General features: G+C 39.0%; 1 protein-coding gene across 1 annotated transcript; it reads right to left on the reverse strand.

Annotated features, from left to right (window-relative positions):
• Positions 1–11,253: 11,253 nt before the first annotated feature.
• On the reverse strand, positions 11,254–13,625 carry LOC105044659 (probable RNA-binding protein ARP1). Its single transcript, XM_010922628.4, is given in 7 exon segments — positions 11,254–11,362; positions 11,364–11,515; positions 11,683–11,722; positions 12,757–12,922; positions 13,030–13,048; positions 13,051–13,188; positions 13,288–13,625. Coding segments are annotated over 7 exon segments (798 nt in total). The 5' UTR covers positions 13,462–13,625.
• Positions 13,626–14,013: the final 388 nt, after the last annotated feature.

Consider the following 14,013-nt stretch of genomic DNA (forward strand, 5'->3'; position numbering starts at 1 on the left):
AAAAAATGAAGAAAGGAGTGAACCAGTCGAACAACTGATTTTATTCCACTAAAAGAAGATGATCCTGAAAGATAGTCCAAATTGGATCGCAATTATCTGATCTGGAGCAAAAATAACTGGTGAACCTGCTAAGAGCAAATGCTAACATTTTTGCTTGATCGACAACTGATATGTCAGAAATTTTTTCGAAAGTAATAACTCATCGGTTGAACATTGATTTCAAAATTAGACTGATGAAGTAGAAGAAAAGATCTTTTACTCCTGAAAGATAGAAGGTCATCAATGAAGAAGTTGATAAGCTCCTCACAGCTAACTTCATAAGAGAAGCTAACTATTCAGATTGACTTATTAATATAGTGATGATAAAAAAAAATTAAAAAAAATAAAAATTTATATTGACTACACCAATTTAAATGAAGCTTGTCCAAAAGACAGCTTTTCTTTGCCAAAGATCAACCAACTAGTTGATGCAACTTTGGGACATCGACTTTTAAGCTTTATGGATGCCTTCGCGGGCTACAACTAAATTTGGATGGCATCTGAAGATGAAGAGCATACTGTCTTCATAACCGACAAAAGCATTTACTACTATAAAATGATGCCATTCGATTTAAAAAATGTAGGAGCAACTTATCAATGGCTAATCAACAAACTATTCAAGATACAAATCAGATGTAATAGTGAGGTCTACATCGATGATATGCTAGTAAAAAGTCTCGAAACTTCTAATTATATTCGAGACTTAGAAAAAATCTTTGACACACTATAACGATAGCAGATGAAATTGAATCCGACTAAGTGTGCATTCGAAGTGACTGTCGAAAAATTTTTAGATTTCTTGTATTGCAGTGAGGAATCAAAGCTAATCTCAAAAAAATAAAGACTATTATTAATATCAAGCATCTGAGCTCCAAGAAAGAGATACAGCAACTTAACGGAAGGATCACCATACTCAGTCGATTCATTTCAAGATCGGCAGAAAGGTGTCTATCCTTTTTCAAGATCTTACGATAAACAAAGAATTTATCATGGTCAGATGAGTGCCGATAATTCTTGATTTAAAAAAAATACCTAACATCTCCATCATTACTTACAAAATCGAAGGTGGGAGAAATATTATATCTCTATTTGGTGACCTCGACAGAGGCAGTCAGTTCGGTACTCATTCAAAAAAATAAAAATCGAATTCAATGATCAATTTATTATACCAGCAAAGTACTCCACAATATCAAAGTATGATATTCAAGAGCGAAAAAGATGATCTACACTCTTATCATATCGGCACAACGACTTCGATCGTACTTTCAGGTACATCCGATAGTCGTCTTAACAGACCAACCACTGAAAATAATTTTATACCAACCTGATACCTCTGGTTGGATAGACAAGTGGGCAATTAAACTTAGTGAGTTTAATATTCAATATCGCCTACGACTATCAATGAAAGCATAAGTTTTGACCGACTTTATCGTCGAGTGTACCATATCTGATGATAATCTTGAAAATAAACTCAATGGCAAATCGAAATAAATTAAAACTTTTGAGGCTGACTTATCATCGGTATGGATGTTGCATGTTGATAGAGCATCCAATGCTCAAGGTAGTGGGGCCAGCCTCATCCTTACTAATTTCGAAGAGATCGTGACTGAAAATACTCTTCGATTTAATTTTAAAGGCTCAAATAATCTCTTTTAGCCGGCTTGAAGATTGCCAAAGAACTTGGTGTGGATAACTTGAAGATCTTCACCGATTTATAATTGATCATCGGACAGATTAAGGATGAGTTTGAAGTTTGAGACCCTATTACGATAAAGTATCTTCGGAAAGTGAAAGATCTTACATCAATCTTAAAATATTTTGAGTTCTCTCACATCCTAAGGATAGAGAATACTCAAACTGATGCACTTTCTCGACTTGCAACTACCTCATATACCTTACTTGATTGAACATTCATTGAATATATTGAACAATCGAGTATTGATAAAGTTAACAAAGTGCTACAAATTAATGATGAACCAAGTTGGATGGATCCGATCATCCAATACTTGACTGATGGAACTTTACTTACAGATCCTTCAGAGACCAAATGACTAAGGTGGACGGCCTCACAATACATTTTAATGAATGGATAATTTTATAAATGGGCGTTCTTCCTTTTCCTACTAAAGTGCTTGAAACTTATAGACGCCAACTATGCACTTCGAGAAGTTCACGAAAGGATTTGTGAAAATCACTTGGGGGGCAAATTATTGACTTATAAAGTCTTGCGACAAGGATATATTGGCTCATAATAAAGAAAGATGCAGCTGAACTTATCCAAAGATCTGAACCATATCAGAAGTATGCCAACATACAACATCAGCTGACTAGCCAGCTGACATCAATTATTACACCATAGCCCTTCGTGTAATAGAGAATCGACATACTTGGTCCATTTCCTCTAACATTTAGTTAGAAAAAATTTATAGTGATTGCCATAGATTATTTTATCAAATAGGTGAAAGTCGAATCCTTGACATAAATCACTGAAAGTAAGATGAAAGACTTCATCCAGAAATCAATCATATATAGATTCGGTCTACCATATACCATTATCATCATAATGATCGACAATTTTATAATCAAAATTTTAAAAATTTTGTACAAAATTACATATTACGTACAAACTCACCTCAATCGGCTATCTACAATCCAACGATGAAGTATTAGTGATAAATTGAGTAATTCTATATGGTCTCAAGATCAGATTGAATGAAGCTGAAGGTCTCTGGATGGAATAATTATATCCAGTTTTGTAGGTATATCAGATAACTCCTCGCATGCCAATGGGAGAATCACCATTTAACTTGCCTACGGAATAAAAATAGTAATCCCACTCGAGATCGGATTGCCATCAATGAGAGTCGAATAATATAATGAGCCAAGTAATTTTGAATATCAGAGAGTCAATCTAAACTTACTCCTACAAGTTCGACAGCAAGCTCAAGTTCGGATGGCAGTATAAAGATAGAGAGTAGCCCGATACTACAATGCGAAAGTCAAATCGAAGATCTTCCATCCAGAAGACCTGATCTTGAGGAAGGTAGAGGTTTCAAAGCCTCTAGACCAAAAAAAATTATCTTCAAATTGGGAAGGATCTTACAAGATGATCGAAATACTTCATCGGAGTGCGTATCGACTAGAAACTCTTGATGGAGTGACTATTCTTCGAACTTAAAATATCGATAATCTGAAAATATACTATCAATAAAGTTATTCACGTGCACGATACATTTGGAATGAAATATCGAGATTCTGGATCTTTTTGAAATATTCAGTTATCTACAAAAATAACATCAGATCGATAAATAGTCGATCAACTTGTATCGACCATATCTTGATCAACCATTGTAGAAATCGACTCAAGTCGAATGACTACTCATGCAGACTTAGCTATGGCAGAATGAAATATTATGCCGAATCAACTCCGATTGAGTAGAAAGTATACCGACTTGACTTCGATCAATCGAAGGATATTCGGCTTGCAACCGTCTATCAAATATTTTAAAAAAATTATCTAAAAGCTAAGTCAGCTGCTACCCAGCTAGCAGACAAATTATTCTACTACGGCTACTAATCGACATTCAACACATCGATTGATAATCGATAATCCGACTGATTTTCAACGACATCGACAACAACATAAATCAAGATTGAAAAGGAACTCCATACTCAAAAAAATTTCTTTTCATTCATTAGAAAAAAGATTACAAAAAGTTGGACTATTATCCGATTACAAGAAAGGAGAAAAATATTTACATCGATCACCAATCAGTTTCTTCCTCAGCTGTGTCGGTAATCGCTATAGCTTTGACTTCACGACCTTCGATAGCAACCGACTCTAGTACAGCTTCATCAATGACGGGAGCAGACTCGGGTGCAGCCAGCATAACTCCTTCAATCGGCGCAATCTCCTCGATAGTTTCTTCGACAGTCTCTTCTCCCGAATCAGGGACAATGATGCTGCTCAGATCCAAGTCTGGATACAGTCTTTTGACTGCATCTCTGCCATCTTCGTAACCAACGTAATAGGAGACATATCTGCCCTCAAGGATTTTATTTTTGTAATCTTGAGATTCTCTGAAATCCTTGATGGCTCGACTCAAAGCATTCTTTGCCGACTGTCCTTCCTCTGTAGTGGAAGTCGACTCTGCATCGGCCAATACCAACCTCTCCTCGATGGTCTGATGCCGTCCCTATTCATTTTCAAGCTCCTCGATGCAGCCATCATGCTCCCTCCGAAGTCAGTTGATCGAGTGCTTCTTACTCTTGACTCAGGACTCCAGAGACTTGATGTTTTGTAGAGCCAACTCTAATTTTGCTCTAGTCGACTCCAACTCGACCTTAGCATGAAAAATTGCTTGTTGAAGCTCTTTTTTCCACTCAACTGCTGCCCTCTTCCGTTCAGTAGTCGCCTAGAGTTGTTCAACGGCAGCAGCTTTTTTGGCATTTGCAACTACGGTTCTGTCCATCCATGCTCGACAAAACTTGATAATTTTTTGATACCCACTCTCCAGTGCATGCATGTCATGTGCTAACTGAAAAAAAAAAAAACAAGTCAAATCAAGTAAAAAAAAAGAGAGAAGAGCATCATCAACTTACGTCAAGTATCGTCGGATAAAAGGATGAAAATATCTCGGACATGATCCGATCTTTTCTATTCTTCCCATCAGTCCGGAGAAGTGCAGCCTTGATGAGTCGCTTGATCAATTTTAGATTGGTCAAGGCCAACTCACCTATGAGAATTTGGATGTCAAAAAGTGTGGGAAAGCCTGTCGATGATCCATCATCGGTAGAGACGGCCAGTGCCTTTCCCAACTCTTCGATTGGCGATCGTTCGCTCAAAGCTCCCATGAAATCAAGAGTTGACGGTACTTAAGACAGCATCAGCCTAATTGAAGGCGCCCGATGAATAGTCGGCACAATAGCAGACGATTTGGCTCAACCGCGATAGCAGAACCAGCCTGACCCCCCACCAACGAAACCATGATTGGCATCATCTTAGCCACTGCCGATATGGTGGGCACAACATTACCATCTTTGGTTGATTCCATTTCGACCGATGGCACATCGACAGGAGGAAGCACTATTGGAGCTGACAGTGCAATAACCGGCTTAGAATCGAGAACCACTACTGATGGAATGTCGGTCTCCCTCATCAGATTGACTCCAAACCGACCCGACTCTTCTTCATCGTCGTTCGAGATGGTCCGACATCGATCGCTGCTCTCTTCTTAGCAGCATGTTGGCAACATCAACTGTCGAGATTTGTGCCATCGGTCGAATAACTACAATCAGACAGCAAAAGATTCAGTTACAAAGTACAAAGATAAATGAAAAATAAAATAAGTGACTGACTAAGCTATACCTAAGGAGGTCACCAGACTAAGTCTGATGTCATAGAGAGCTTGCTCCATCAGTAGCTCTCACTGTGCGAGGACTTCCATGTCTTCAATCGAAGAAAGTCCTTCCAATTGATAATGTCGACCCGACTATATTTGTTGGGACTGGTTCTCGGATCTCTTTAGGATGAAAGAAAGCCCTAAGATGATGAAGAAGAAATAAAAAAAAATCGATTCTTCCACCTGTGAATAGATAAAGGAAGATCAGAAATAAAAGATAAACCCTTCTTCGGGTTAAAGAACCACCAATCCTTTAGCTTTTGGGTGGGGATGAAGGATGAAGAAAGTACAAAAAATCGAAGGCCGAGGGTTGGTCGGGATCAAACGACACAGCAAAGCAAAACTAATGATCAATCGAATGGAATTCGAAGTCAATTGAGCAGAACAGAGACAATAATAGTCAAGGAGATTCTAGATAACTCTAAAATCGAAAAATGAAGACCAGTCTGAAGGTCTTCTACATAAATTGCTATTTGATCCGGAGGAGAAGAACTCATCCGACCATCCGGATCATGTACAAAGAGCTGAAATTGCTCCAAAATACGATATTATTTTGGGAGCTAATTGATATTAGATTCGGATAAAGAAAAAACTTTCATATCCAGACTCAAAAGAAAATCATCAATCAAATTTTCGATCGACTATTTTGAGGAACCTCATCTATTCTAATCTTCCCTTTATCTTTCCTACTCCTACTAGCTATTGAAAATGATAGGGAAAGAAACCTAGAAGAAGAAAAAAAGAGGAAGGAAAACTTGACCTGAAACTAGGGGATTATATGGAGACCGTGGAAATACAAAGAGGAAAACTTTAAGAACCCTGAAGCTCTCGGCACCCAAGATGAAATCCTTAGTTGCAGGTGACAAATATAGAAACGAAAAATCTAAATGAAAATGACATTGTATATATAGGGCCCATCAACGATCGGGATGAAATCGTTCAAATCAAGACTGCTCCAGATTTTGATACGTGGCTACATCAAAACCGACCATCGATCGGATGGTTCGACGCACCTACTGCCAGATCATGCTACCTCATGGCTGATGAACAGTTTAGAGCCAATGACATCCGAATACATGATCGAAATCGATTAGTCAGAATCAAATCGAATAGATTCTCCAGACGTCAAACCATCTTCTTGAATCGACGTCCTAATGATGATCTCACGGTAATCTAAGCGACAAAATGGCTAGAGATTTTTTATTTTTCGAAGAAATCATTAATGTCTGCAGTCAAATCGGAGCTCGAGATAACGCGTAACAACTCTTTTCGTCCAACGTATCAAACCACGTGCAAATCCACATGTCAGGCCACTTTAGACTTGGGAGTGGGGGGCAACTGTTAGGATAATTCAGTCTGCTTTTCTGATTTACGGTCAGCTGATCGGATATCTATCGGTTATGGATGATAAATCATCAAAGCTACATCCCATAACGAGTTTCGTTTCAATTACAATACATCACCCAACTTTCAATCGGCCTGATAGGTACAGACCACCGACTGTTAATCGGTGAGTCGACCAACAGTCGGCTATTTATAATTTTTCTGACAAATATAATTCAATTATGATGACTTAATCGATTTCGTGATCGATGACCATCGGCATATCAGAATTACCGATCGATAGTCATTCAGATTTCTATAATTGCCGATATACAGTCGATACACTCAGATTACCGACATATAGTTCATATACCAGAAACCATTAGCACAAAAAGCACATAATGGTCACATACCATGATCAGTAGTGGATATAACCGCCCATCCCATAACCACATAGTACCGAAATAAGCGGGATCCATATGTCTAACCGTCACAAATGGTTACCAACAACTGGTCTATAAAAAAAGATAAATGAACAGTATTGATAAGATACTTCTGGGCTAATATTCTACCTCTCTGAAAATTTTATCTGCTGTTCACCACTCTCCATTGACTTAAGCATCAGAGGGTCCTCGCTGGACACAATTCCGATCAGCATGGACTTTTTTTGCAGGTATTCTTCTTCGGTAACGGACGCAACAAGAGATTGGCCGCAATAATATATAACTAGTTTTGTTAAATCTGAGGTAATGCCTGCAAATATTTGCCGGCATCTTTTGAGATTCTATTTTACAAAAAAATCTCTTCCAAATGTTAATATTACGTACCAGAACCATGCAGGTGAGTCTCAAATATATCTATGAAGGCCTACACCTTCTCTGGTTATGCATATACTTCCCTTCTTCCACTGCTCTTACTCTTTCTTCACTGATTTGTGGCTGTTTTTCCCCAATATAATCAAAGAGCCAAAATTTTCATCTGAAATAGGTTAAGCTTGATCTCCTCTGTGTTATATATCCATCTTCAGTTCCTTTCATTTATCCTCTCTTTAATGTGGTGGTGATACTTTCTGTAACATAATCTTTGGAATTTAAGTTATTCTACCAAAGACAATACTATTCTTTTATTTTTATTATTATTATTTTTTTTTGCAACTTTGTTGCTACTACCATTCCATTTCTTTCATTTTTCTTATTCATTGACTGCTATTTAGTTTAATGATACCAGGGATCACTATGCAAAATGGCTTATAGAGACCTGGAGTCATAACTCACTGTATGCCTGAACTATGTAGGCTATAGTAGTTAAATCATCCAAACAACCCATAGAACTTGTTGGATTCTTTTGATTCATATCTTCCAACATGAGTGCGCTGTTTGGGCAATCATCTTGTTTGACTTTTTCTCAATACAAATTATTTTTTGGCTTATTTTCCTCTTTAAATTTGTATTGTTTGGAAATATTGCTGTTGTCATCCTCAATGTCAGGCAGTTGCCATCAAGCATGCTGAAGTCAAGGCAATAACAACCTTATGGGCAGTGAAGAGGTAGCTTTTCATGGATTGCCGCAAAAAACTCGATCCAGAAACAAAATGATATCCTCATCCTTGGGACGGTGAATATGATTTTTATATTTCCTTGCTTGTATAGAATTGCAGGAGTTGGACAACTATATATCTTTAGTCTTTGCTAGTGATCAGTATAAATGGTCGGCAAAACCATATGTGCTTCCGAGCTCTTCATGGCCATAAAATTCTAGTGTCTTAGAAAAAAAAAAAGTTGATCTAGAAAGGGAGCTACTTGGACTTGGACTTGGAGATTATGCAGAAGACTACTTGGAGACGCATGCATTTAATTAACATACAAATTAATAAGATTTGGAGCCTTGCTAAGATTTCAGCTTTGCAAACTTCATTGTAGCAATTTCAGAATGTTGAACCCCTTTCACCCTCTATGACTGTCCGACATTATTTTTAAAAAAATCAACCAATATCTTTTTTTGTCTTTTGATGGTTCATAAATTTTTGAATCAATGACTTGCTATATATTCTTGGGGCCACGTAGACAAATCATAAATGGCAAAGTTTCCCTGGAGGCCTAATATTTATTAGGCCAATGGCATTGTTCATCTTTGTTAGAGATGAACCTCGTATAACTTCTTTTCCTGGCGAGTCTTAGCTAGGTCTGTTAATTTCAGCCATGAGCACCTATTTTAAAAAATTGCAAGCCTAATTATGGGAGCTCATATGCAAGGGGATAGCCAGATTAAGGCACTTAGAAGACATCGGATGGGTTGAAACCCCTTGTGGGTTTCGCAGGGAGGACCTATCTGGATTTATAGACTGAGGTTCTTAGTCTTTAGTTGAATGGATCTTTTAGGGCTCTTGCAAACACAACCTTTGCCACCCCAGAGATTTGATGCAGATAGGACCGTAAGGAAGCATCAATAATGCCTGATGAACTGGATGGGTGCAGCGCCCATCATGAATAACTACTACAAGATCTCTGCACCGGTCTTCCATTAAAAGTAAAACTAAGGAACAATATACTAGGAAAAAACTTAATTACAAGCCATGAGAATTTCAGAATTGTGATAGATGTCATTCAGGACAGACAAGAACTATGGACCAGTTTGACTGAAGGAATTAAAAGTTTACCATATAATACACTGGTAAACAGATCGATGATGACTTTGTTACAATTGGTGCATCATCGGGATGCAGGTCAGAGGAAATAAAAGGATTTAATACGTCCAATGGAACAAATGAAAGAACTCTTCTTCTGGTTTGCAGGCTTTAATTTCTGTTGACAGATCACCTCAAGCCTTTCCTCTTCGGCTGCTCAGCTGCATCCTTTGACCTGTTCCACTGCCAAACATACTGTTTATACTCTAGAAACTATGGCAGTATTCTAAACAAGGCATGTATTGCCCTTGGGATTACTCCTAATGTAATATTATATTCTTAAAAAAAACATCTGCTTGTTTGCAACATTGTAAAAAACATCTTATATATATACTTCGTATCAGTATCTATATGATGCAAAAGGAAACACCCAATGGAATGTTTTTTTTTTTTTTAATGGAGAATGTTTTTTTCCTGCTGCTGCAAAAGTTTTAATGCCTAACTGGCTACACTAACAAGCAATCATGGGACACTGCATCTCATCAGTATTAAAGACTTCGGATGCTGAACATATCCATGCTGCATGTCATAGAATTTTTTCCTTGAAGAATGATCTTAGACCTGTTTTGGGTACTAATGATAAATAATTTATCCTTTGTAATTACCAATAAGCTGTACTCCTTGCATACCAAGATTTGTCCTTGACAAAGTAGCTGAAACAGCATTCACTATTGCCACATGATTCACCAGAAAAAGATGCTATATATTTATTGTCTGAGGGAGCAGTGGCATTTATTTCAAAAGATCTAGCAGTTGAGTGGATTGGAGGAGATGTGATTAGACGCATATCTTACTGATTTCCTTCACGTTAATGGTCCTTTGAAGGACAAAAGTCAAGCAGAACATTTATGTCTCTAGCTGCATTTTGCAGTGATTATAGGACAGTAGCAAACATATTCCTGTAGATTCGAATTGATCAAAGCTTCTCACTGGCAATTAAACATGCAAGAGGAACAGAACTAATAGTGTTTGTCAATTTATTCAAAGTGAACCATACAAGTATTTGAGAAATTCATAGCTAACCAAACACGAAGAAAGAGTGGATAACTAACATGAAGCACAAATAAGCTGGAAGCAATTATGTACAAATAAATCTATTGCTTGGAAACGGAGAAGGTTACGAAGTAATTTCACCATATAAAGATATCAATTTTTTAGAAGTCGCTGGCAGGTGGATTACACTTGTTCCCTAGCAATTTAGTTTACAAGTTATCTGTGAAAACAATATTTGCTTCGTCATACAAAATATTCCATAATTTGGAATTCAGACTGGACATCAGTAAAGCATTTTCATATTGTGTTGGTTCGCAAAGTTTTACGAAATGTTTCCTGCTGTTGAAAGTGCCATCATAAAGACCATATAATTACATTAAAGTAGAAGAGGGTAGAAGACCTGCAAATCAAACATAGTTGCTTTCTTCTGAAAGTTCCTTAGATCTGGCGAGCATGCTAAGTCAGGAGAAACTTCAGAGAGAGAAGAATGATAACTTTTTATTTCTTCTCGTAAGATCCACACAACAATCATATAGAAGCCTCATACTAGTGAAGAACATTTTCACAAAGTTAATTCCTACCAATATAAGTTATTGAGATAACTTCACTGGCGAGAAGAAGATATATATATATATATATATATATATATATATATATATATATATATATATATTTGAGTCAGTCTATTGTGATCAACATGCTCATCCACGTAAAATATTAATACAATTACTCAGTATAACAAAGGTTGATGCACTGAATGAAGTAACACTAACCATATAAGGAGCAGATAGGATATATAAGAGATGTATGCATCTAGTTTTCAGTACCCGTGGTGGGAGGAGCCATTGCAGTGGGCTTGGAGATGATGGTAGGAACGGTGGCGACGGTGCCCGCGACGGCGGCGGTGGTGGGAGGGAAGAAGTGCAGGGACTCCCATGCCCTGGGACTGATGGTGGTGGAGGTGGTAGAGCGGGTACACCGGCAGCATTCCATGAGGAGCAACCATCCCTCCTTGTGGTGGGTAAGAGAACTGGCCCTGGATATACGACCCTGGCCCGGCTGATTGGCTTAGCTTCTGCCAACACACACACACAAGAAACAGTTTAGTAATGACGAACAGTGCTCCAATTAGCCGTTTATATTGTATTCCTTTGACAACTAATTTATATATATATAATAAACTCGATCTGCTATCAAAGCTCGAGCAGAGAATTTAACGATCTCAGGATCATATAAAGTTACCGCGTTGTAGCCCATATCCGCCATGTAAGTAGGAGGATATCTGCAGAGAATACATGGAAATTAGATGAGTAATTTCTACATAAATGGATGAAGACCGAGCATTTTTCTTTCTTTTTTTTTTTTTTTTTTTGTAGCAGTAGATAATATTGGGCCACTAACAAGATTTGAATCGGATGTCTCTCCCAATATCTCTTAGAAGAGTGGTGCAAAAAGCTAACTTCGCCAAATATTATTTTTATTTAAAATATATTATTAATATATTATCATTAAATAAATAAATATTTAGAATACTATTTATTTTAACTTTTATTTTGTATAATGTGAATGCTTGTATCTTTGTACTTCATTTTTTATCTCCACCATGCATCACGATGCGTTTTGACTTCAAGACTTTTTTTGTCATGCCATTACAAAATATATCTTTTTTCATTTTATTAAAGTGTTGTGCACAACAAGTGCCAAACAAAAACAAATAGCAACTAAAATAATATATTTTTATATTCCAGCTTAATCCAGTTGGGCATAATCTGGTGGTAAATGGCTTCTCAGCTGATTTAACTTCGCCGATTATTGAGACATCATGTGGGTCGCCTAACTGATTAATTTATTTATTATATAATTTTAATCACCCCATCACACCTAGTAGAATGTGGCAGCGTTTTTGCTGCATAATTAATCAACTAACGTTGTCCCTGCGAATTTTTGGCTCAACAAAGAAAAGAAAAGAAAAAATAAATAAATCTGCAAGGGAAGTGGGACACGATACCCAAAGTTCCCATTAATATCGACGACCGTATTGACCGTACCACGTGGAAGACCAAACAGTCCAGGCTGTCCACGGGAACCAAAGACGAGGGGGACCACAGCCTGTCGAGAGGCACGCATCTCTCGGCATTACAACGCCTAACGGACCGGCAACCATGTGTGCGGCGAGCGCGACAGCACGATCCACGTGCTTCGCAGCGGGGCCCACCCTCGTCGACGACGGGAGACGGACGAGGCCCGACGGCAGCGCATCCGCTTCTCGCATCGTATCGTTACTACGGCTAGGTAGGAGAAGAAGAGCTTGCTTACCCGTAGGCGGCGGCGAAGTAGAAGGGGAGGACGCCGTGGTAGTGCTGGTGGTGGTGGTGGGGCAATGGCGACGGAGGCGGCGGCGGCGGCGGCGGCGTTCCTGATGGGTGGTAGTACCACGGTGCCGCCGGTCCTGGAGACACCCCACTCGATCCCACCGCCATCCCTTGAGTAGATCACATCCATCCAACGAAACAATATGATTTTTTTTTTTTTGGTAACATAATAAGAAGAACGATCGAGCAAGAAGATAAAATTAGTGGATAGAGATACCCGGCTGGTTGTGGGAGGGAGAGTGGGGGTGGCGGGAGAGGAGGGACGGTGGCGCTTGGCGCCGAGTGAGGCCAGGTTGCAGTTGCCTCGCCTGCCGTTGATGACCGGCGCCGGATCCTCGCAGGCCTTCTTCGCCGCCTCTGCTTCCTTGAACGTCACCTGGTTGACACCAAACAACAAATAGTCCTTATGTTACAACCGGGATCTTGATTAAATGCGATCTGAGGACTAACAGTATCAACAACATGAAACACATACGAAGCCGTAGCCCTTGGATCGGCCGGTGAGCTTGTCGGAGATGATGACGGCTTCGAGGATCTCGCCGTACTTGTCGAAGTGCTCTCGTAGCGTCTCCTTCTGCGTCTCCCACGCCAAACCACCTACGAACACCTTCGTCAGCGTCGTGTCCCCGAACTGCGACTGCTGTCCCATCTCTCTCTCTCTTTTCTTCCTCTCTAGCTGTAAAGAGACGATCAATGTAGCAAGAGAGGTTGGTCGGAAGGGAGACTGTATATAACTATATAAGAAGAAGGGTAGGGAAAGGAGGGGAATGAGGGCAGGGTGTGCAACTGTCACAGCTTTGGGAGTGTAATTAGAAAGCACCACTCGTTTCTAACTTTATTTGTTGTTTATATAATTAATATGTGTTATCTGATGAAAAAGAGGAAGCGGCAAAAAGGGACAGCTTGGCTCACGTCGATGACTTGGCTCGGCCTCGTCATCGACGTGCGCCCTCCCCCTTTTTCTTCCTAATTTCTCTTGATTTTTTTTTTTATAATATATATACACCATTTATTTATATATATATATATATATATATATATAACACGTGAGCATGTGAAATCGTGTGGATCGTGATCTGCGGCATGTAGGATGTGCACAGAAAAAAAAGAAGGGGGGGGGGGGGGGGGGGGGAGCAAATTTGATGGGTGATAGCAGGACTTGGTCGTAGGTCGGTGCAGTATTTCGCAGGCCGGCTGGGGA

Source organism: Elaeis guineensis, chromosome 5, assembly GCF_000442705.2.
Source record: "Elaeis guineensis isolate ETL-2024a chromosome 5, EG11, whole genome shotgun sequence".
Lineage (NCBI taxonomy): Eukaryota > Viridiplantae > Streptophyta > Magnoliopsida > Arecales > Arecaceae > Elaeis > Elaeis guineensis.